The sequence below is a fragment of the Python bivittatus genome, unplaced genomic scaffold (assembly GCF_059951505.1).
Source record: "Python bivittatus isolate LINGU-HERP-01145 unplaced genomic scaffold, Pbiv_v1 ctg000440_np1212, whole genome shotgun sequence".
NCBI classification, from domain to species: Eukaryota; Metazoa; Chordata; class Lepidosauria; order Squamata; family Pythonidae; genus Python; species Python bivittatus.
In genome coordinates, this window is record NW_028277063.1 from 8,348,779 (window position 1) to 8,371,429 (window position 22,651).

At 38.4% G+C, this 22,651-nt stretch overlaps 2 protein-coding genes across 2 annotated transcripts; both read right to left on the reverse strand.

Moving 5' to 3' along the window:
* Window positions 1-876: 876 nt before the first annotated feature.
* On the reverse strand, window positions 877-7,157 carry LOC103056343 (vomeronasal type-2 receptor 26-like). The gene is made up of 4 exons (XM_025173685.2): window positions 6,714-7,157; window positions 4,860-5,087; window positions 3,541-3,667; window positions 877-1,778 (listed from the first exon to the last, which is right to left on the reverse strand). Exons 1-4 carry the CDS (start codon window positions 7,155-7,157, stop codon window positions 877-879), a joined length of 1,701 nt encoding a protein of 566 aa, XP_025029453.2.
* A 5,136-nt stretch (window positions 7,158-12,293) lies between these two features.
* LOC148215769 (vomeronasal type-2 receptor 26-like) lies at window positions 12,294-17,618 on the reverse strand. Its single transcript, XM_088142471.1, has 4 exons — window positions 16,800-17,618; window positions 15,351-15,578; window positions 14,064-14,190; window positions 12,294-13,195 (listed from the first exon to the last, which is right to left on the reverse strand). The coding sequence occupies exons 1-4, from the start codon at window positions 17,616-17,618 to the stop codon at window positions 12,294-12,296; spliced, it is 2,076 nt and encodes a 691-aa protein (XP_087998597.1).
* Between the last annotated feature and the right edge of the window lie 5,033 nt (window positions 17,619-22,651).

The following is a 22,651-nucleotide window of genomic DNA, read 5'->3' on the forward strand; positions in this document are numbered from 1 at the left end:
TAAAACTAGCAGAATGTGTAGTACCACATTGACAATAGGGAATAAAGTTCCCAAAAATAAATAAAGCGTCCAGATTTGTATAATGGAGTCCTTTTTATTAAATATGAAAACCAGTCTGTATAATCATTATACATTATATATAGACATATACTATAATAGAAGTCTTCAGAGTCCGCTGGACTGCTAGGAGGTCAAACCAGTCAATCTTAAAGGAAATCAACCCTGACTGCTCATTGGAAGGATTGATAATGAAGCTCAAGCTCAGATACTTTGGTCACCTAATGCGAAGAGAGGACTCTTTGGAAAAGACCCTGATGCTGGGAAAGATTGAAGGCAAAAGGAGAAGAGGGCGGCAGAGGATGAGATGGTTAGATAGCATCACTGAAGCAATGAGCATGAAACTGAGCAAACTCAGGGAGGCAGTGAAGGACAGGAAGGCCTGGCGCAATATGGTTCATGGGGTCACGAAGAGTCGGACACGACTTAACGACTAAATAACAACAACAACAACACCCTCACCACTGTCATAAATACTTGAACTCTACTGAATTGGATGAATAAATATGCATCTAATTGTTATTTTAAGCTTCAGAAATCAGAGAAATATATTTTTGTTTTGTATAAATGTGGTTTTGTTTTATATCACCTATATATGCTAACATTTAAGGATTTCAGGAATGAGCAGTTAAAAGGTAATAAAACCATTCTATATCAGTCTCATGAAATTAACATTCATACAAATAGCCAATAGCTTAAAACTGAACATTACATTGGTCTATACGTAGCTTTAGGTAGCATTTAGAAGAGGCTGGTTCAGTAGTAGTTAAAGGAAAAAAATAAGCATGCATTTTACACATTCAATTCAGATTAACAGTTTCAATGTTTGTGCTTCATAAGCTGTTCCCGGTTGTTTAACTCAGGCCTCAGGAGAATTATGTAACATTTTGGAAAAAAGATACAACTCAGAAGCCCAGCACTGGAGGCTAAGATACAGAAGATCTCCACTGCTACAGTATATTTTCCCCTGGTACTGAGATAGGCTGGTACAAAAGATGACCAAACACTGCAGAAGATCAACATACTAAAAGTGATGAACTTGGCTTCATTGAAACTATCTGGCAACTTTCTGGCAAAGAAAGCTATGATGAAACATGTTGTTGACAGAAAGCCCACATAGCCCAAAACACAGTAAAACATCGTAACAGAACCTTCATTACATTCCAGTACAATTTTTTCAGTTACTGAGTTCATGTCAGCTTCTGGAAATGGAGGACAGGTGACCAGCCATGCTGTACAAATGCCTGCTTGGATAATGGAGCAACAGAGGACAATGGGAAAAGCTAGTCCTTTTCCCACCCAAGTCCTCATTCTACTTCCTGGTTTTATAGCCCTAAAAGCCAGAATAACGGTAGTGGTTTTTGCCAATATGCAAGAAATAGCCACTGAAAAGATCATGCCAAAACTAACTTGTCTCAAAAGGCATGTCACTTTCCCAGGTGGGCCAATAAATAGAAAAGCACAGGGAAAACAGAGCAAGAGGGATATTAGGAGTGTGTAGGTGAGACGCCTATTATTAGCTTTGATGACTGGGGAATCATGGTGCTTCACAATAGCTCCTAAAACCAAAGCTGTGAAAACAAACAGGGTGAGTGCCAACATTATTAAACTGATCCCCAGTGGTTCGATATAGGACAAGAACCAGGTATTCTTAGGAACACAGAGGTCTTGAGCTCTGTTTGGATATTCATCTTCAGGGCATTTGTGACAGTCATCCATGTCTGAAAATGAAAGGATGTCATTACATACAGTATTTCTCCAAGTTTCCTTAATTATTCTCCCATAAACATAAACTTGAACACCCACGTGACTTTTCATTCCCAAAAGATTTTGCCAAGTAAAGTAACTTAAATCTTAAGTAATGTACCAGATAATGTCTTGTTTTATGGAGATAAAGAAAATGTCCTATATTATCATAATCAATGCAACATATTGTGTTGCTGGAGAAAATAAAGCTTTAACACACATGGTAACAATTCACAGTCATGTTACTCATTTATCCATTTGATTTATTTTATTTATTTGCTTCAGCAAATATTTGATTCATTGGCTTTATCCCTTTCAACAACTTCAGAATAATTTTCAAGTGTAATTTGAGTGTCATAGTAAATACGTGTAGAAGGAGGAAGCAGAAGAAAAAGCAGCCTTTGATCAGCGTTTCTCAAACTTGGCAATTTTAAGATGTGTGGCTGGGGAATTCTGGGAGTTGAAATCCACACATCTTAAAGTTGCCAAGTTTGAGAAATGCAGGTCTAGATCTTGTTAACTGACCTTTAAGAATGTAATTGGTCATCCTATTACTCAGAAATATATTCCGCTGAATTTAATTGGAGTTGCTCCTAGTAGGTTTGTATAAGATTGCCAATATATTGTTCTGCTATTGGACTTTTAACCCAGGATCAAACTACATATTACATTTTTCATTAAATATTTCATATGGATTAGGCTGTATCCAGGTTTAATGATAAGTAAGTAGACCTATGGCAATAAAATGGGCTTAGTTTAGTAATTACTAACAAGTCCTTCATATTTCTAGTTATTAACAACAAATATGAAAAAAATCTAGATCCAATCCATTATGTCAGTCAGCCTTGCATATACTTATCTATTTAGCTATCTAGCTACCGATCGTGATTGATGGATGCCATATTTGCCAAACAGAAAATGAGTGTTTTTCCCTCAAATAATTACCTTTGAAGGGTGGTTTTGAAAATATAAGTAAAGACTATTTAAAGAAGCAGATTCCATTTAAAAATGTGCAGATGTTATTGAAAAAGAAAGATGGGTCCACCTCTCAATGAGTAAAGAGTATACAAAAATAGATATAGAGTTCTCATTTTCAGCAAGGTAGAAACAATTGGCTACAGTGCCCCCCCCCCCTTTACAACTAGAGGACCAACAATCTAGATCTCTTTGGGAGTTATGAAAAAGGTTACAACTCATGAGAGTATCAGGGAGGAACCTTGCTCCTCCCAAATCCTACTGGCTATTCCTAATTTTTTTTTTTTTTTCCTTTCCTGCAGACAACACTACTGAAAGTTAGTAGTATTACTGGAGTAGTAACTTTTAAACAACTTTGAAGAGAGCTTCTGTCTCTTTCCTTGTTTTCTTCAATCCCTATTTAGAGACCTCCTCCCTCAACTGCATCCAGTTACCTCTTCTCAGATGCATTACTTTGATAAATGGAGCATTTTATTTTAAAGGCAATTGATTTTAATCAGGAATTATCAAGTCAGTTATAATGTATTTAATTACTGATCCCACCCCACTTTTATTGTGTGTGTGTGGGGGGGGGGCATGGTTGGTTCCTGCTGGACTTGGCAATTCCAGATTAATACAATGGGGAAGATGGAATTATGCCAGATTTCTGCTTATGCTTTTTGGGGAAACAGGGTTGTAATAAATTCAGGGTCACCATCCTTTTAAATAAATACAGTCAATAGACCTTAAAAATTCTTCAGAATTTTAAAATGCATTTCGTACCTGTTTGGTCAGTGATTTTTTCTCCTGGACATGGCATACAATCATAGCAACAAAATGGCTTCCCTTCCTGTTTTCTCTTGAAATAACCAGGATGGCAGTTGTCAGAGCACACAGAGATGGGCAACATCTAGTTAAAAAAAAAAAAGGACAATCCCTATATATATAAAGCTGTTCCTATTCACTTTAGAAAACCAAATCTGAAAAGAAATAAAACAAAGTAGTGATAATTTTTTAAAATCACTTTGTTTTCTCTGCAGGAGAAAAACAGCAATTATGTTTGAAGTTTCAAACACCATTTATGTTTAGAAATGATCTTAGTTTTATTAGCTTAACATAAAAATAAAAATAATTAGGAATCACCAGCAAAACATATGGCAAAACTCATGCATGTCCAGAGAAGACCACCTCCTTAATGAAGGTAAAAATTGCAAGCAAGTGGAAGGAAGGAAGGAAGGAAGGAAGGAAGGAAGGAAGGAAGGAAGGAAGGAAGGAAGGAAGGAAGGAAGGAAGGACTTGCTCACTATGAAACAAAACTGAGGATTTCTCAATTGTACCACCTCATGTCTCTGTTGATGATTGTTTTATCTCATGCCTATGCCGAGCATCCTGAAGCCCTGATGAAATGGAGAGTATCTTACCTAGCCTAACTTTAATTGCTGATATTTAGAAGAGGTTCTTAAAGGCTGGAAATCCAAGGTGCATTAGCCAATCAAATACTGACTAGTGAGCATTGGGTGGGATTCTCATTGTCTTGTCTTTTTTTTCATTTTAAATATAACTTCATGAAAATTTTAAAGAGAAAGATAAAAACTAACAAGAATTAATATTTAGAATGAAGAAAGAAATGCAAAGAGGGAAATAAGAAAAGAACGGAGTTAAAAGTGCAGAAAATAAAAAGAGAGAAAAAGAAAAGAAATATAAAGAAAGACTCAATTTTCTTTTACAGCAGTTTTAACTATAAATGTAAATTAACTTCTTACTCTATGGTTACTTGCTTACATTTTTTCTATAATCCAAAAGGGCTAGAAACAAATTAATTTTAAAGGAGTTTAAACATGAATAATCTAGTCCAGTTCCATTCATGTACATGTTCATGATTTTGATGAATATTTGGTAGCTTATAGTTTACTGGTTATTATTATCAGTTACTTCAGTTGTTTTCCTTGAATGCATTTTCAGTCTTGTGTTAACCACTGAACCGAAATGGAAGGAAAATATCTGTAATGAATTCCATCCTATTTATGGAATACATTGCTCTGTTAAAAATATCCAACTGGAGTTCACACAAGATCTTATTAGAATGGAACATCCAATCATACCTGGTTAAAACTGCTGTGCCATGTGATAGCTTCATCACAAATGCTGAACATTTTGTCAGGTGAAACATGGGGATCTAGCTTTCCAACTTTCACTCGATGGAAAGATTGGTTTGCAAATGCAACCCAATTTACTATATCGAAGCCCCCTATCAATGCACCATTTTGGTCAAAAGAAATTTCATCTCCAACAGTATTATTAAATGAGACTCTTTTTAGAAAATCGTGGAGCTGTTGGAAATATAATAAAGAAATTCTTTATCAGAACTTACAGCATGGAAACTCATCTCACAATGTTTTAGAAGATATATGTTTCCTTTCATTGAAAACAGCTCTCTAAAATTATTAATACTTTTTGAGTTATAGTACCCAGTACCTTTCTCAAAACAAAAATTATGCTCAGTGTGTGGAATTGATTCCTAAATTACACATGTAAATGCAGGATTTTGGATGTTGCTCTTCTCCTGATTTGTTATACTTGATCTAAATGGAACACTAGAATGCTGTTCTGTGATAAACATTACAGAATATTTATTTATTACAGAATATTTATTCTGTAATTCTGTAAAGAAATGTTGAAAGGAGGAAGTTTCTATCATCCCAATATAATCCTTGTTATTCAGTCAACCATCAGCCATGTATTCTTTTGCAATAATTAAAATATCTCACAGTCAATCCAATATCAACTGTTTTTACCAGGAGAAGCTATTCAGTGCCACCTTCCTCATGGAATTATTACTGAACCACTCTTGTTATTCTGGTTTTGGAGTAAGAAATTGTTTTTCTTTGGATATAATTCTTTCTTGTTTCTTTGACTTGATCTTGACCTTGACTGTGATCTTACAGCAAGCATCATGACTCCCCAAAGAGCAAACTTCTATTTAAGTATGCAGATTGATGATGTGGTATGATAATAATATTGGTAGGCAACTGAATTTGTGGTATCATAAGCAGATTAACCTTTCTCTGTGAGCAACCCTTTTGAGAGGAAAATTTTTGGGATGAATCCCTATTCCTCCCACATATGGGGATCTCAATTTACTGCTTTATTTTATTTGTATATGTTTGCTCTACCTTGCCACTGACCAAAATAAACATTATCTATCTATTTATCTAATCTATCTTGGTGAGTGTAGCCAAATAAAACAAGCAAAACAAGATTAGCATATTGATTAAGTATACAACTAGGATGGGACGACGACGACGACGACGACGACGATGATGATGATGATGATGATGATACTTATTATTCCTTCATTTCACAAAGGACTCTGGAAGGCCATACAATGTTTCTATGGGATTTCATAAATTCTGGATTGCTCTTGGATATGACAGTACAACTATAAAAGGCATTGCTGGATGGAAGAAAAAGGAATGCCTCTTTACTATCAATAACTTGAGGGCCACTGCAACCTTTTGGCACATTTTCAACAATGTAGTACTGTGCTTCCAGAAAGTCACCATGTCCTGGCTCATCAGGTAGGGCATGCACATTGAAAGATGGACAGCTAATATTCCTGGTGACTAGTTAAGTAGAAAAGATAGGAAGATGAGAAGAATGGGAAGAGGCATCAATGGAGAAATATGTTTATATTCATATGAACCTGTTGTTACATAAAATACAGCATGCTGGCTATCCTGGCTCTACTTGGTATGCAATTGTTATGGTGCATTGGTTGGAATGTGATGGTTTTTAATTCTGTGGAATCCTGGTTTTAATTTTTCATATATTCATAGTGACTTGATTGTTGTTATCAGCCCAGGGTTATATTGTATAAGATGGGTGACCATATAAATATTTTAAATAATAAACAAGGAAGCAAGGAAGCAAGGAAGCTTGCCTTCTGAGGCCATTACCTGCCATGGTTGTTGATTCTGTAGTTTCATGCTTCTTCCATGTTTGGATTCACTTGACTGCATGTCATGTAAGGCATGGGCAACTGCATAGACAGCATTATAAACATTGTAGCTGTGGCCAGTCATGCTTATTTCAAAAAAAGCCCCAGGAAGATCATCTAGCTTCTCTTCCCCAGTGCAAACTTTAATATCATTTTTGCTAATGAACAGACCTGGAAATGTACAGTCAAATGATTGTTCCCAAAAATCCCTGATGAAGCCATCTCCTCTTGTCAAGAAATGATTTCGAGTTTGAATAAAATTTTGAAATCCTAATATTTCATTTGAGTGAACAGCCATTGATAGAGCCCCATGGATAGTTAGTATATCCCAGTTCTTCTGAAAAGGTAATGTGCTGAGCTCCTGCTGGATAGCCATGATCCATACTTTGCTTTCATACTGCATGGTTACAAACTCCATTTCTGGCAAATATAGTAGCCATCTCAGGTGTATCATATTTTCTTCATACACAACTATTATACTGGCTTTGCTTTGAAATATAACATCATGTGTTCTCAGCATCCACTGCCATAGATCAAAAAGATTACTGATGTAAACTGTCATGATCCTTTCTAAAAAGGCAAAACAGATTCCACTCAAGGGAAACACTGAGACTATGTTTTCTATAAATCCTTCTCCATTGTTATCATCTTTAGCAAGGATCCCAACCCATGTCCATGCAAAGTGCAGCAATAGTCGTAGAATCCCTGTATATTTGTAGGATTCATTTGGGACCATCTGGTAGAAGGAGAAGACACCATCTCTGTCATTCATAGATGGAATAGATCCATAAGGGAACTATAAAACCATACGTAGGCTTGGTTATATGTAAAAGAAAAACAATATAAAGAGACATCATCAGAATTAAAGTTATGAGTAAGATATTGTTTATCATGCTATGCATTGCTGTGCTAATTTTAATTAGCAAACCTTGTCTACTTGAAATATGCTTGGAAGAAATATATCATACAGAATGATGAAAGAGATTCTTACAGGTATTCACCAATAACTGATTGATGAGGGTGTTCATTGAAATCCATTGAGTAGGTAGGCATGAAGACTTGAGATGTTATGCAGCCAATAATGATTCTTCCTGGTTGATGATACCTGTCAACAGGAAAATGTGCACTGGTTAAGTTAGATTTTGCTCAGTTTCTCATTTTTCCAGTCTTAAATTAATTCTGTCTGGCGTCTTCATCACTTTGCAATTTAAAAAAAAAAAATCCATGTGAATATTCATATGGAGATTCATGCACACAACTCCTAATATACTGTATAACTTTTTCTCATACAGTGCACACATTTTTGAAAATAGTTTCCCTAATACAATGCACTTTCTAATGCACCTCCCCTAATAGATACATATTTGAGTTATAAATTGCATTACAAAGTTTGAGATATGCAGGTATCAGGATATAACTCCACTCTGATTCATGTATAAATTGGGTAAGTATCATTTAAATCTGTACTAAGAACCTTTCTCTTCAGACCTACCTGTGCAGAATAGGGATTGGTTCACTGCTTTCACACTTCCTTTTATGAGATTTGCATACCAGATGAGGCAACATTATGACTAGAATAATCACAAAGAGTGCCATCATAAAGAAAAACTTCTGTGAAATTCCAGATCAGTAGAACAAGGCTTGTTCTATTTTAGCATCAGATCTGATTAATCTGGGCTCCAGTTGGGCTATTTCTGTGACTCCTCAACACAAAGTACGATCCTTTTCCAAAAGAATCAGAACAGAAATGGGGATATTTTGAAACTTCATACACCATCCAGTAGTTTAGAATACTTCAGAAAAGCAGAGTGTATGTTGATCAAAAAAGAAAAGGCAGCCCTGATTCTTTGTTTCTCTTTTGTGTTTCTCTCTGAAATTCTAGAATAGAATGTAACGGTGGGAGGAGAAATAGAATTGTGAGACTGATAAATCTGTGTTCTAATCACGTGGAATAGTTTATAAGAGTGGTAATTCTACTAATTATAGGTTGCAAGAGAGACAGAGTAGAATTAAAATTTCTCTGTAGAATTGCAAAAAATGTGTGTTCTGTTGTTCATTAGAATAATACATTAGGTTGATTGGAGAGCTAAGTTAGAGGATTAGGATCAAGAGCAAACTATAAGGTAAATAGAGGAATAAAATGTTATATAAGACAGAGGGTTTATTGAAAAGCCAATAAAATATATTTATTTATTATTTTTGTTTGTTTGTTTGTTTTGTTCATTCATTCATTAAAAAAGGAAAATATGAAAAGGCAGAAGTATCTGTATCTGGGAAGTCCAAATCTGGAAAATGTAAAGAACAAAAGGAAACCACATACGTAAACCAATCTAGGAATGTGTTGATTGGAGTAAATTGATTGGAGTTGCCCAGAGTCCCCCATTGGGGGAAGATCGGCAGGGGAGAAATCCAACAAATAAAATAAAATAAATAAATAAATCTAAAACAGCAATAAAAACCATATGGGATGACTATTTGGATGGGCTGCAATGAATATTGTTGCTGTTGTTGTTGTTGTTGTTGCAATTTGCAATGTCCTGAAATTAATACCCAAGCTCTCAGACTTTTGTTTATCTTTTTTTGGTGCTTCCAATACAATCTTGTCTTCTGGCAACTACCAAGACAGGTTCATTCAGTTTTCTTGGTCATATTTTCAGATATGGTTTGCCATTGCCTTCTTCCTAGAGCTGAGAGTGAATGGCACAAAGTCACCCAGATGACAAAGAATGGGGTCTGTTCTGTCAAGTCATGCAAGGAATTGTTGTAAGCAAATTCAGAGAAGGGTAGGAGTTGGGACCAGTTGTCCTGTTGGTAGCTAGTGTAGCAATGGTGAAGTTACAATACAGCGAAGTTACAATGGTGCTGAATAAGTGGTGGTTAGAACTGATCTTCGAAGTTCTGGCCATTCCAACACCCTGTTGGTCATGTCATCATGATCTGGGTATGTGGCAACTGGCTCGCACTTATGACAGTTGCACCGTCCCATGGTTAAATGATCGTGATTTGTGACCTTCCCTGCCAGCTTCCCACAAGAAAAGTCCTGGTGTAGCAATGGAGGTACTGTCCCAGTGCAGCCTTGGCTAAGGCAGGACTGGAATTCATGGTTTCTCAGTCTCTAGACCAATTCCTTTAACCACCACACTAACCAGGTTCTCTAGCCTTTTATTATCTTTGAAGAAATATAAATTTTATTGCCTTTGAACCAATATGTATTTAATGTTGAGAACAAAACAAGGTTAACAAGCACTAGACTTGGCAGTGGACAGTAAAGAATAACTGATGGCAGTATTGGAAATAGACTAAATAGATTTAAAAAATGAAGAACAGTTGTAGCTTTCATTCTGATTTTGATTATCAGCAAAAAATATAAGAAATGCACCATGAATATTTCACAGTTGTCCACATGGTGGTGGATCATTTCACCAAAATGGCCCACTTCATCCTATGTGTTGTTGTCCCCATTACCAAGGAGACAGCTTCCTTCTTCCTCCATGTCTTCTGGTTATATGTCCTACCTACTGTATTGCCTCAGATTGGGCCATCCAGTTCACCTCCAAGTTCTGGAAAATGCTATTTAGCCTTCTAGAAGTCAAACTATACCTGTTTGCCACTTTCCATCCAGAGTCAGATGGAGAGGTGGAACAGGCCAGTGCTATACCAGCTATCAACAGGACAACTGGTCCGAACTCCTACTACTCTCTGAATTTGCTTGCACCAATTCCTTGCATGCCTTGACACAACAGATCCCATTCTTTGTCAACTATGGTTATCACAACCAGTACCTTTCTGCACCTGGATCTTCTTTCTCACTTCCCACAACTGATGTAGCCCTTTCTGAGCTACAGGCTGCTCATGACACCATTTGAGAACAAGTGGCCAAGGATTGATACAACATTTTGTTGACCACCTTTGCCACCATCAAGCAGGGCCACCTTTAAAAATTGGTGACCGTGTCTGGCTCTCTCCAAGCACCTGCCATTACATGGCCACAATAGAAAACTAGCCAAATGATTCATAGGACCCTTCCCCATCATAGCACAGATCAACCTTGTCACCTACAATGTTTAGCTTCTCCCTTCTTACCAGATTCTTCCTTATTTTCATTGCTCACTCTTTTTCCTGGACACCTTACCATATCCTGCTCATGAAACTCATGCACCACCTCCACCCGTACCAGTAGAAGATCATGAGAAACATGAACTAAGCCAAATAATACACTCTCAGCAGTACAAAAGACAGCTGCAGTAGCTCTTAGACTGGAAGAAGTATGGTCCAGAGGAAAGTGCACAAGAAGATGCCACTATTGTTCCTGCATAGGGACTGCCTTTTGTTGCTGGAAGTAGCTTCGGATCTGGCTTTGTACTTTGCTTATTCTTGCTCCTGATTCCTGCTGTATTTGGCCTTGGCATTTTCCTGACCAAGTCTCTGACTCTTCCCTCAGTGCTTTTTAAGATGGTCTGTGTTTTCTGATTACAGACAGAGTGACCCAGCTTATGTATTGTTCTAAGACTATAATAACCTGTCTTATACATGGACATTCTTTCTTTGGTTCACCAGCTCCATTTCTGTTGCCTTTCCCATCCATATGCTGCTGTTCATCCAGACAAGCCTTCTTGACACTTTCACAAGCCTCACTGCAAACATACAGCTCCAACCACCCATATCAGCACTCTCCTCATGCCTCCCCTCCTTTCCCCTCCTCACTGCATTTTTACCAAGCTCCCTCCACAGTGTGTGTTCTCCCACCCAGAGCTACTGCAAGCCTTGCCCCCAACCATCTGCATCATGCCCACATCTTGCCTGACACCCTGAAGCCAGGAGATGAAAAGTGTAACATATATACCACATAAAAAGACTGAAACTTTGACAGAAATGAAATTAATAAAAATATTTATTTTCTCAAGGAGGAAAGGAAAGGAAAGGAAAGGAAAGGAAAGGAAAGGAAAGGAAAGGAAAGGAAAGGAAAGGAAAGGAAAGGAAAGGAAAGGAAAGGAAAGGAAAGGAAAGGAAAGGAAAGGAAAGGAATTATGGACCCTGATGTAATAAGGAACTGCAGTGTCAAAAAGAACCAGACCAAGAGGGAGAGCATAGATGCCTGGGTACTGGGTATTGGCTTTGAACATGGCAGTATGGACCATCATCTAAGATCATGTTCTAACTCTTTAAAGTCAGGATGTACAAAGATCACAGGGTTCACCTCAGGGAGACCCTGACAAAGAGATATGAATTTAATTTCAACACCCACCCGTCCCAATAAGGGAACAAAAAGAAAACCAAGTGATAAAAACATTAAAAAAACAGAGGTCCACAATTCACAATAAACATCAGTTTATTATCATTGTTGGTCAGCCAGATGTTCAGACTGGATATGTCATTTTTATCCACCTATCAAGTCCTTCCCAAGGACCTGGGATAGGCAGATGTTGCTGTTTTTATCTGTGTGTCTTTTGCTTAATATTAAGATTAAATCAAAAATATTAAGATTAAAATAAAGAAGGCTAGAAAGAGAAGGAAAATTGAAAAAGATGTTTCCATTTTGTTAATGTTTTCTCTGTGTTAGCAGTTCCCTGTTGTTTAGCTCAGGTTTCAGGATAATTATGTAGCACTTTGGTAAGAATATGCAAGTGAATAACCCAGCACTAGAGGCTAAAATGGAAAAAATCTCCACAGCTACCACATATTTTCCTTTGGTGCTCAGGTAGCTGGGAATAAAGGATAGCCACACACTGCAAAATGTCAACATGCTGAAAGTGATCAGTTTGGCTTCATTGAAAGTGCTGGGGAGTTTCCTCGCCAGAAAAGCCACTATAAAACTGGCCACTGCCAGGAAACCCATATAGCCCAGGACACAATAAAACATAAAGACTGAGCCTTCATTGCATTCTAGTATAATTTCTTCAGTGACGGAGCTCATATCAGCATCTGGGAAGGGCGGAGCCATTGCCAGCCAAAACATACATATGACTGCTTGGACAAGAGAGCAAGAAAGTACAATGGAGGCTGTCAATTCTTTCCCTACCCACTTTTTCATCCTGGATCCTGGCTTGGTGGCCAGGAATGCTAAAACCACAATGATGGTTTTGGCCAAGACACACGAGACAGCCACGGAGAAGATGAGTCCAAAAGTGATTTGTCGGAAGAGGCATATTGTAGTCCCAGGTTTAACAAGGAACTGCAATGCACAAAGGAAGCAGAGCTGGAGAGAAACAAGTAGAGTGTAGGTGAGATCCCGGTTGTTGGCTTTGACGATGGGGGTGTGGTGGTGTTTCAAAAATGTTCCAAGCACCAACGCGGTGAATAAAAAAAAGGAGAGGGCCACAATAGTTAAAGCAATGCCCAAAGGTTCTTCATAAGTCAAGGAAGTTACTCTCTTGGGAATACATGAAGTTTTGTCTTTGCTTGCATATTGATCTTCTGGGCAACCTGAACAGTCCTCAGCATCTGAAAAAGGGAAAGACTCATACTCTTATTATTGTCCCACAAATATTTCTATCCTCAGTGGCACAAAATCATTACGGTGATTATAATTTAGAACAAATTTTAGTTTTAAACCCAGTTTATTCCTGTTCATTCTGGAGAAGACTTAGGTAGGTGGTCACTAAATTTGGCCTTCCCTTGATGGAGCACAATCAATCAGTCAATTATGGTATCATATTAAAGATTTTACTGCTTTTAGAATAAGAACAAATGGCAAGAAACCTAAACTTTTCTTCTTTCTTATTTAATTCAGGATTCAGATTATTTCTGTAAGAACAGCAGGGGTCTGGATGAACAGAGATTTACAGTCATGTTGAAAACACCATGAAGAAAAATGTCATTTACGGGTCTTCACTGAACATCTGAAGATTATAAAGAACAGAATATGGAACTCCAGTGTTTTGTTACTAATTATTCCAGGGTGATTTTTTTTTTAAATGATGTACTTAAAATATGATTTCTCTAGTTCAGCTAAATTTGAATTTCACCTATGCAATGTGAGCAAATCTGTTTTAGATTATCAGCTGAAATAGTTGCATTCTATGCAATTGATATTGCTATATTGGGGTAACAAATTTCTAAGATGAAATATATTAATTGTAAACAAAGCTATGTTCAATTAAAATTATAGGTTTGAATAAGACTAGCACTTTTTTTTTCCTCCATCAACTTTGTGTGTGTGCTGTGTGTCTGTTGGTATTCCCACCATACACAGGGAAAGCAAATTCTGCCTTCAACACAAAAATACTGTATGGATATTGCAGTTTGCAACTAATTTTTCTTGTCTGTTCTTCCAGATTGTAAGATAACCCTGTTGCTTGATAGCACTTACCATTCTGGCCTGACACTTTCCCTTCAGGACATCGGATACAGACATAGCAGCAAGGTTGTTTCTCCTCTTGCTTTTGCCTGAAGTAACCAGGATGGCAGCTATCAGTACAAAGAGATGTGGGCACAGTCTAATCCAAAAATGAGAAAAAGCAAAGCTTTACTATTCAGGACAAATATCTGTAACATTTAAAACATAAGTTTGGATTTTTAAAGACTGATAGGTCTACCAAAATTTCAGTGCACAATTCAATGAATCTGAATTGCCCATCTGGATGGAAGTTGGGGTATAACAGATATACTTATGACGCATATATACCATTTGCTTTGAGTTCCTACAGAATGGATACTCTGGAAAAAGTCTAAGAAGTTCCTCTTTCCACAATGCTAGCCAAAGTGCTTCCACACTAGAAAACGTTTTTGAACTCTATGGACAATTCAAAAGCATTTGCTAAAGCTCCTTGCCTGGAACATGATCAAATACCCTAAAGGTCTTTCAGGATGAACACCATCAGTTCATTTTCCAAGCCACACAGCTGCATTGTCCAAATCTGTCCATCATGGAGGGCAATGGATGTTTTCTTCCAGGGTAACTGGAAAGCTTCAGAGGGGTTTCAGCACATGTGGTTATAGCTTATAAGCATTAACTTTCCTTCACACAGATATCCATGGTGTTTTGAAATGAAGTAGATAAATATGGACAAATATGTGAAAGGAAATAGGCAGAATATGTTGGGGAATATTATACATTTATTGTCTTTATATTTATAAGGAGGGAAGTGATTATTTTTATTTAAGGGCCTGCCTGGAAAAGGGGAAGGACTTTGGCAGCTTTAGACATTGGATGGACGGATGGACGGACAAACAGACAGACAGATGATAGATGCAGGAATTACAGATATTGATGTACTTGTTGATGTAGATATGGATCTAGATGTAGACAGATCTGGATGACATAAATACAGATGATATAATATGGATAAGTTAACCATGTCCATAATATTAATCTCTCAATGAATGTGCAAATGTTTAACATAGTTCAGCTCGATCTTGAATGCAGTATAAGCTGAGCTGATAATAACTGGGAGGCAGACAAGCCATCTGAAAGGTCTTATTTGTACAAAGACACAAGTATCTCTACTTTTAAAGAATGTTGCATGCTTTTAAAGCTTGCTTGTTCTCCTTGCCAGCCATATTTGTAAATTTATATTTGCATGAACATATATGTTTGTATAACAAGGGATTTAATATTGTCCACTGAAAATCATAGAAGTTGGACATTTCAGGCTACCTGGTTAATGCTGCTGTGCCAAGTGATGCTGTTGTCATTAATCACAAGCAAGTTCTCTTGAGGAGCCCAAGGATCCAGATTTCCAACTTTCCTTCGATGAAGGGATTGGTTCGGGAAAGTTATCCAGTTTATAATATCAAATCCAACTAACAATTTCCCATTCATGTCGAAAGAAATTGCATCTCCAGCACTGTTATTAAATGAGACTCTTTTCAGGTAATACTGGAGCTGAATATGGAAGGAAAAAATAAACACATATAATAGTGTAAGTTAGGAAAGACATGAAATTATTTCTTTCCAAGTATACGGAACTCCAGAGACTGCTGAGCTAGAATGTCAGCAGCCCTCATCTTTAACTTTAATTACTAATTATAATCATAATCATAATCCAGCTGCCAGTATACTGATTGTCCATTCAGTTGACTGGGAGCACAGGACCTCTCTACTATTCATTAAAGCCAAAAGAAAAAGAAAACTCCCTTTTAAAAAAGCTGAATGAAAACTTAATGAACCATGGTAATCAATCATTTAACAGAAGAAAGAAACCAGATTAGGTGGCTTTATTATGGACTCCATTCTTCTGGGATTCTCTGGGTACCACAAAAAGGATGTTGGAGGTACTGCATTTTGTCATCTGAATTTTTCTTATGAGAATGGAGTGACCCCATTAATGTGTGTGTGTGTGTGCGTCCAAGTCAGTGTGGACTCCTGGAGACTGCTTGGACAAGTCCCTCCAGGTTTCTGGCAAAATTTCAGAAGTGGCGTGCCATTGCCTGCCTCCTTGGGCTGAGAGAGAGTGACTGGCCCAAGAACACCCAGCTGGCTTTTGCCTAAGTTGAGAGTAGAACTCATGGCCTCCTGGTTTCTAGCCTGATGCCTTAACCACTACACTCAGCCCCATTAATACATTGCCTTAATTTTAGTTACAGATCTGTCAGAGAGCCAGTCAGTATCTCATCAGTGTCCTGTGATGGAAGAAAAAGTAGACTCTTAATCATGTCTGCTTGAGCTCCTGGGGAAAAGGTGGGCTATCAAATACATGAAGGCTATCAAATACATGATAGAAGGAAGGAAGGAAGGAAGGAAGGAAGGAAGGAAGGAAGGAAGGAAGGAAGGAAGGAAGGAAGGAAGGAAGGAAGGAAGGTTTATTTGTGGGGGGAAACAGACACACATACACACACATTCCTCCTTATTGTCCAGAAATAAAAGAAGGATCCAATACCAGATAGATAGGTAGATAGGTAGATAGGTAGAGATAGGTAAACAGTGGCACTACTGAACTGTTTGATGTTCAGATATTGCAGTCCTCTAATCCAACGGAGAGAAAAAAGATAGAAAAATGAATTCATAAAATTTTGGTAAAAATACATTATTCCCTTGTATAATAAAACATTTAAATTAACTGATCAGACATAGTACTTTCCACTTTTTCTATAACTTCTACTTTACCTTCCATGGCTGCTTATCTTGAAGGTGCAATTTTTCTCCATTCATTCGCATTCTATATTTTTGTGGACTTGACTGCATGTTATGTAATGCATATGCAATAGCAGAGACTGAATTGTATATGCTGTAACTATGGCCAGTCATGCTCATTTCAAAAAGAACCGCAGGAAGGCTCTCCAATCTCTCTTCCCCAGTGCAAGTGTCATCTTCATTGACAGATGGAGTAGGATAAACACAGCCAAATGCTTGTTCCCACACTTCTCTCACAAACAAATCTTCTTTAATGAATAAATGGTTCCTACTTCGAAGGAAAGTTTGAAATCCTGGAACTTCCTTGGAGTGAGCAGCAAAAGACAGAGCACCATGGAGGACTTGTATATCCCATCTCCTTTGAAAAATGTAGGAAGCAAGATCCATCTCAGAAACCAGGATCCAGACTTTAGGTTTAGGCTGTATAGGTACTTCTTCCATTTGAGGTAAATGTAACAATATCCTCAAAAGTAAAACATTTTTTTCATAGACTATCATGACATTGGCTTTGCTGTTCATGATAATATTATATACTTCCAACAGTTGTTCCATTCCATCAATAAGAGTACTGATGAAAAAAGTCTTAAGTCTTCCTAGGAATTCAGCACAAATACCGGAATGAGGGAACATGGAAAGCATGTTTTGCTGAAATCCTTCTAGTTCATCTTCTTTAACCAGAACCCCAACCCAAGTCCATCTGAAATGCAACAGTAGTAGAAGAATCCCTCTGTACTGGTGTTCCTGATTTGGGACCATTTCATAGAAAGAAGGGACCTGGGTTGTCTTCTCCATTTTTGGAAGGGAGCTATACACAAACTAGAAATATAAAAATTAGATGGGAGGTTGAAAATAAGAAACAAAGAGGAAAGAATGTTATTCACAAGCACCTGGTGGTTCAAACAATTAGATTGTCCCTTCTATAAATTTATCTAAGATGAATTGTGTGAAAAGAGATTGGTGTGCTAATGTTTTTAATAGTTTTTATTATTTTATTTTATTTAGCAGACTTGTCCCCGCCGAACTCCCCCCAATGGGGGACTCTGGGAGGTTTACAACAATTAAAACAAATAAATACATAATTAAAATTAAAAAGAGAAAAACACATTTACCCAAAATGGAAGGAGGAGAAAAAAAATCCAAGAGGCTGATGGAAGCAACACCAGGCCACTCGGGGGCTAGCCAATCCCATTTCTGATGACCTCCCTCCCCGCCCCAGGCCAGATGGCAGAGCCAGGTCTTCAAATCCCTCTGAAAGACCGGGAGTGAGGGGGCCTGTCTCACCTCTGGGGGCAAGATGTTCCAAAGGGTGGGGGCTACAGCAGAGAAGGCGGAGTTCTTTTGCCAAGGGGGTCCAGAGCATGCCCTCTCTTTGAGATCGGGTGGGATGGGTTGAAATCATGGGGGCGAGGTGGTCCTTCAGGTAATCTGGCCCCATGCCATGTAGGGGTTTAAAGGTGATAACCAACACCTTGAATTGGACCCAGAAGCAAACTGGTACCCAATGCAGCTCATGAAGCAAAGGTGTTATATTGGTCCTTCTTTGGACCCCAAAAATAGCTCACGCGGCTGCATTTTGGACCAGCTGAAGCTTCTGGATACTCTTCAAGGGTAGCCCCATGTAGAGCACATTGCAGTACTCTATCTGGAAGATAACAAGGGCATGAGTGACTATTCGAAGGGCATCCCGATCCAGGAAAGAGTGTAACTGGTGCACAACCTGGAGCTGTGCAAAAGCCCTCCTGGCCGTGGCTGCCACCTGCTCTTCGTGCAGGAGCCATGAGTCCAGGAGGACCCCCAAATTATGCACTGAGTCTGTCTGGGGCAGTGCTACCCCATCCAGCACCAACGATGACAATATCCCGGATACAGAGGAGCCATTAACCCACAGCCACTCCATCTTACCAGGGTTCAGCTGGAGCCTGTTGTTCCCCATCCAGACCCTCACAGCCTCCAGGCACTGCAAGAGGGCGGTCACGGCATCACTTACCTCACCAGGGATGGAGATATATAATTGAGTATCATCAGCATACTGATGATACCTCATCCCATGATGACAGATGATCTCACCCAGTGGTTTCATGTAGATGTTGAAAAGGAGCGGAGAGAGAACCGAACCCTCCGGCAGCCCACAGAGGAGGGGCCAAGGATGGGATCTCTCACTCCCTATCACCACCGACTGGGACTGGCCCTGAAGAAAGGAGGTGAACCAGCACAAAACTGTGCCGCCCACCCCCAAATACCTGAGCCGTCCCAATAGGATACCATGGTCGATGGTATCGAAAGCCGCTGACAGATCAAGGAGAGCAAGGATGGTCGCACTTCCACCATCCTGCTCCCACCAGAGATCATCCAGAAGTGAGACCAATGCTGTTTCTGTTCCATAACCGGGCCTGAAACCTGACTGATAAGGGTCCAGATAATCCATTTCCTCCAGGACCCTTTGGAGCTGTGATGCCACCACTTTCTCAACCACCTTCCCCAAGAAGGGGAGGTGGAAGACTGGACAGAAATTGTCCAGTATGGTAGGATCTAGGGAGGGCTTCTTGAGGAGGGGGTGCACCAATGCCTGTTTAAAGGGTGCTGGAAACACTCCCTCCTGCAAGGATGTATTAACTATCGCCTGGATCCAATCACATGTTACCTCCCGAGCTGCTTTCACCAACCAGGAGGGACATCGGTCCAGATGACAAGTGGTGCCCCTCACAGTCTGGAGGATCCTGTCCACTTCCTCAGGAACAACAGGATCAAACCGTTCCCAGCTAACTGGGGAAGGACGATCCCCTGGTATCTCCCCAGACCCTGTTAAAGAGTTTGGGGTACCTTCTCTTAATGTGCAATTATTGAGATAAAATTCTGGATTCTTAAAAGAGAAATTTAGAACTGACAATGAAGATATTGAAGTGGCAGATAAACCTCTGTCTTTTAGGATTGACTGTCATGAGTAAAGGAACAAGCAGTCAAATAATGCACTATAGATGAATACTTGATTAGGCATAAGGAAGTCCTTGGAAAACATATTCAAATGCCATGTTGCATTTATATCCACAAAGATTAGAATCCTGCAACTAATGGTTTTCTCTGGGACATTCTATGGAAGTGAAAGTTGGATTTCGAAGAATCTAGAATTGAAAGAGTATTGATCATTTTGAACTTGGGAAGACTCTTGAAAATAGCATGAATAGCCACAAAAACAATGAATGGGCCATAGAACAAATCAATTCAGAATTCTCATTGGAGGCTCAAACAATTACATTTTGGGCATATTATGAGAAGACTTCATTAAGAAGTCCTTAATGCTGGGAAGAGAAAGAAAAAGGGGGGGGGGGAAGACTAGCAGCAAGGTGGATGGATTCAAATACAGCAGCAATGGGTGCATGATTGGAAGTCCTGAAGGGCCAGGTTGGAGAATGATCACTTTTGAGAAGAAATTATGTGGTTGCTAGGAGTCAACACTGACAAAATAAAACATAATCTATCAACCAGTCAGTCAATATGGGAGTTCCTCTAGTTCAAAAATTTTCTTTCACTTGAAAGAGAGATCATGGTTCTCTCAACCTATATGCATCTCAAAAGAAAAATGTTCCCTGAATTCTGCCTTCTCTGTTTTGTTTTTCTTTGACAGAATTATTGAAACTTGAACTCTTCCAGCAAGATAAAATGCTCAATAATATTGAGGAATAAGACAAAATAATAAATCAGTTCTCAGAGAACACTTCAGCATCACCTAGCAGTCCACACAGAAACACATTTATAGTTTAAGATAAGAAAGAAAGAAAGAAAGAAAGAAAGAAAGAAAGAAAGAAAGAAAGAAAGAAAGAAAGAAAGAGAGAGAGAGAGAGAGAGAGAGAGAGAGAGAGAGAGGAGAGGAGAGGAGAGGAGAGGAGAGGAGAGGAGAGGAGAGGAGATGAGAGGAGAGGAAAGGAAAGGAAAGGAAAGGAAAGGAAAGGAAAGGAAAGGAAAGGAAAGGAAAGGAAAGGAAAGGAAAGGAAAGGAAAGGAAAGGAAAGGAAAGGAAAGGAAAGGAAAGGAAAGGAAAGGAAAGGAAAGGAAAGGAAAGGAAAGGAAAGATGAAGAGAAGAATCAGACTGTGATCAACAAATAGCCTGGAGATTTTCTTGTGCCTGATTTTACAGGCTGTCATGAAGAATGCTGTGATTAGTATAAATTGTTCTTACCTGATTGCAGGAAGCAGGAAAAAAAATGTTCTGATCAATCTAGAAAATCCAATAGGCATGTGATGTACGTTGTGTACTAATCTCTGTAGAAGGCACAATAGACTAAATGGTAAGGATGATATTTTTATCATTCCCAGGCCACAAGGGCAGGTACATACCTTACGACAGGGGTACCCTAGGAAATCTCACCAACTCTGCTTTCCCTAATGTGGTTCTTTCTTCCAGAAAATTGCCTGTTTCAGACTTGGGTAAAATTCCTTCTTGTAAATTGTTCGAATGGGGAAGACACATGTGGCCAAAGCCAGCATAAACTTTGTTTCCAGGTGCTCCAGTTTCAGTATTCTATGCCTGAGTTTCACTTTTCTTGAAAAACGTCAGAATGGAATGTGAGTTTATTTTTCCCTACAAATTATAACTAATCTCTATAGATTCTGGGGTTCTTCTGAGACTTCCCTTATTTCCTACAACATTTGTGTTTACATTGTTTTTGAAGCATGAAAAAAGGGGGGAAAAAAGTACTATAAGTAGAAGTGAAAACCCCACCCAGAAGTTAGATAGATAGATATCAGCATCCTATATACCTTTGGAGTGGTGCAGAAGTGATCCAAGCAAGAGGTTGACAGAAAACAATAATAGTGTTTTACAAGACAAGAATATCCACTATCCCCACTTTTGTTTATCTTGGTCTTGGAAATTTTAAATAGAGATATGAGAGAAGATGAGGGGATAACAGGAGTTAAAATCAAGAAAGAGACATATAAAATGAGAGCCTTTGCAGATGATCTGGTGTTGGTGCTAGAAGACCCTCTGAAAGGGATAGAAATAATACTGAGAAAATTAAAGGAATTTCGTGCACTAGCTGGATTTAAGGTTAATAAACAAAAGACAAATATGCTAACAAAAATATCAATATACAAGACCAATTAGAATTGATGAATAAAATAGGTTTTAAGATTGAAAAAAAAACTAAAATATTCGGGTGTTAATCTGACAAATATGAATTGGATGTTGTTCCAAAATAATTATGTAAAGATATGTTAAGATGGGAGAAATTACAACTATCATTGTGAGGAAGAATCTCTGTGATAAAAATGAATGTCTTACTTAGGATGCTACTTTTGTTTCAGACAATACCAGTCATGACTACTGATTTATCATTTAAACAAGGGCAGAAGGATATAACTAAATTTATCTGGCAAAGTAAAAAAACCCGCGAGCTGAATATAAGGCATTGCAAGATGCTAAAGAAAGAGGAGGTTTAGCTTTACCTGATTTCAAATGGTACTTTGCCACTTGCTGTTTGGTTTGGTTGAGAGAATGAGTGTTGCTGAGAAATTACATGTTATTGAATTTGGACGGACAAATAATTGAGATTTGGGTGGCACGGTTATTTATGGTATGATAATGTGGACTTTAAGAATCATTTTATCAGACATGCCATTCTGAGAATTTGGAATAGATATAAACCTAGACTGTGTCTGAGAATACCCCTATGGAGTCCTTGGAGTTCTCTGAGCTTGGTTCTTTTCTTGCAAACATTTCATTACCTGGCTAGGTAACATCTTTAGATGTTCACAGTTCAACCCTGAGCTACACATATTCGCCTCCATTAATACCCCGATGGTTATCTCCACAAGAAGCATTTTATAGG

Excerpts from the sequence above, each read along its gene's own strand:
- LOC103056343 (XM_025173685.2), bottom strand. The coding sequence starts at position 7,157 with ATGCAGTATGAAAGCAAAGTATGGATCATGGCTATCCAGCAGGAGCTC. Across the intron at positions 3,668-4,859 it reads GGCACAGCAGTTTTAACCAG|ATGTTGCCCATCTCTGTGTG; the intron begins GTATGATTGGAT and ends TTTTTTAACTAG. Across the intron at positions 1,779-3,540 it reads AAAAATCACTGACCAAACAG|ACATGGATGACTGTCACAAA; the intron begins GTACGAAATGCA and ends TTTCATTTTCAG.
- LOC148215769 (XM_088142471.1), bottom strand. The coding sequence starts at position 17,618 with ATGGAGAAGACAACCCAGGTCCCTTCTTTCTATGAAATGGTCCCAAAT. Across the intron at positions 15,579-16,799 it reads AAGATAAGCAGCCATGGAAG|CTCCAGTATTACCTGAAAAG; the intron begins GTAAAGTAGAAG and ends TTCCATATTCAG. Across the intron at positions 13,196-14,063 it reads GAAAGTGTCAGGCCAGAATG|ATGCTGAGGACTGTTCAGGT; the intron begins GTAAGTGCTATC and ends TCCCTTTTTCAG.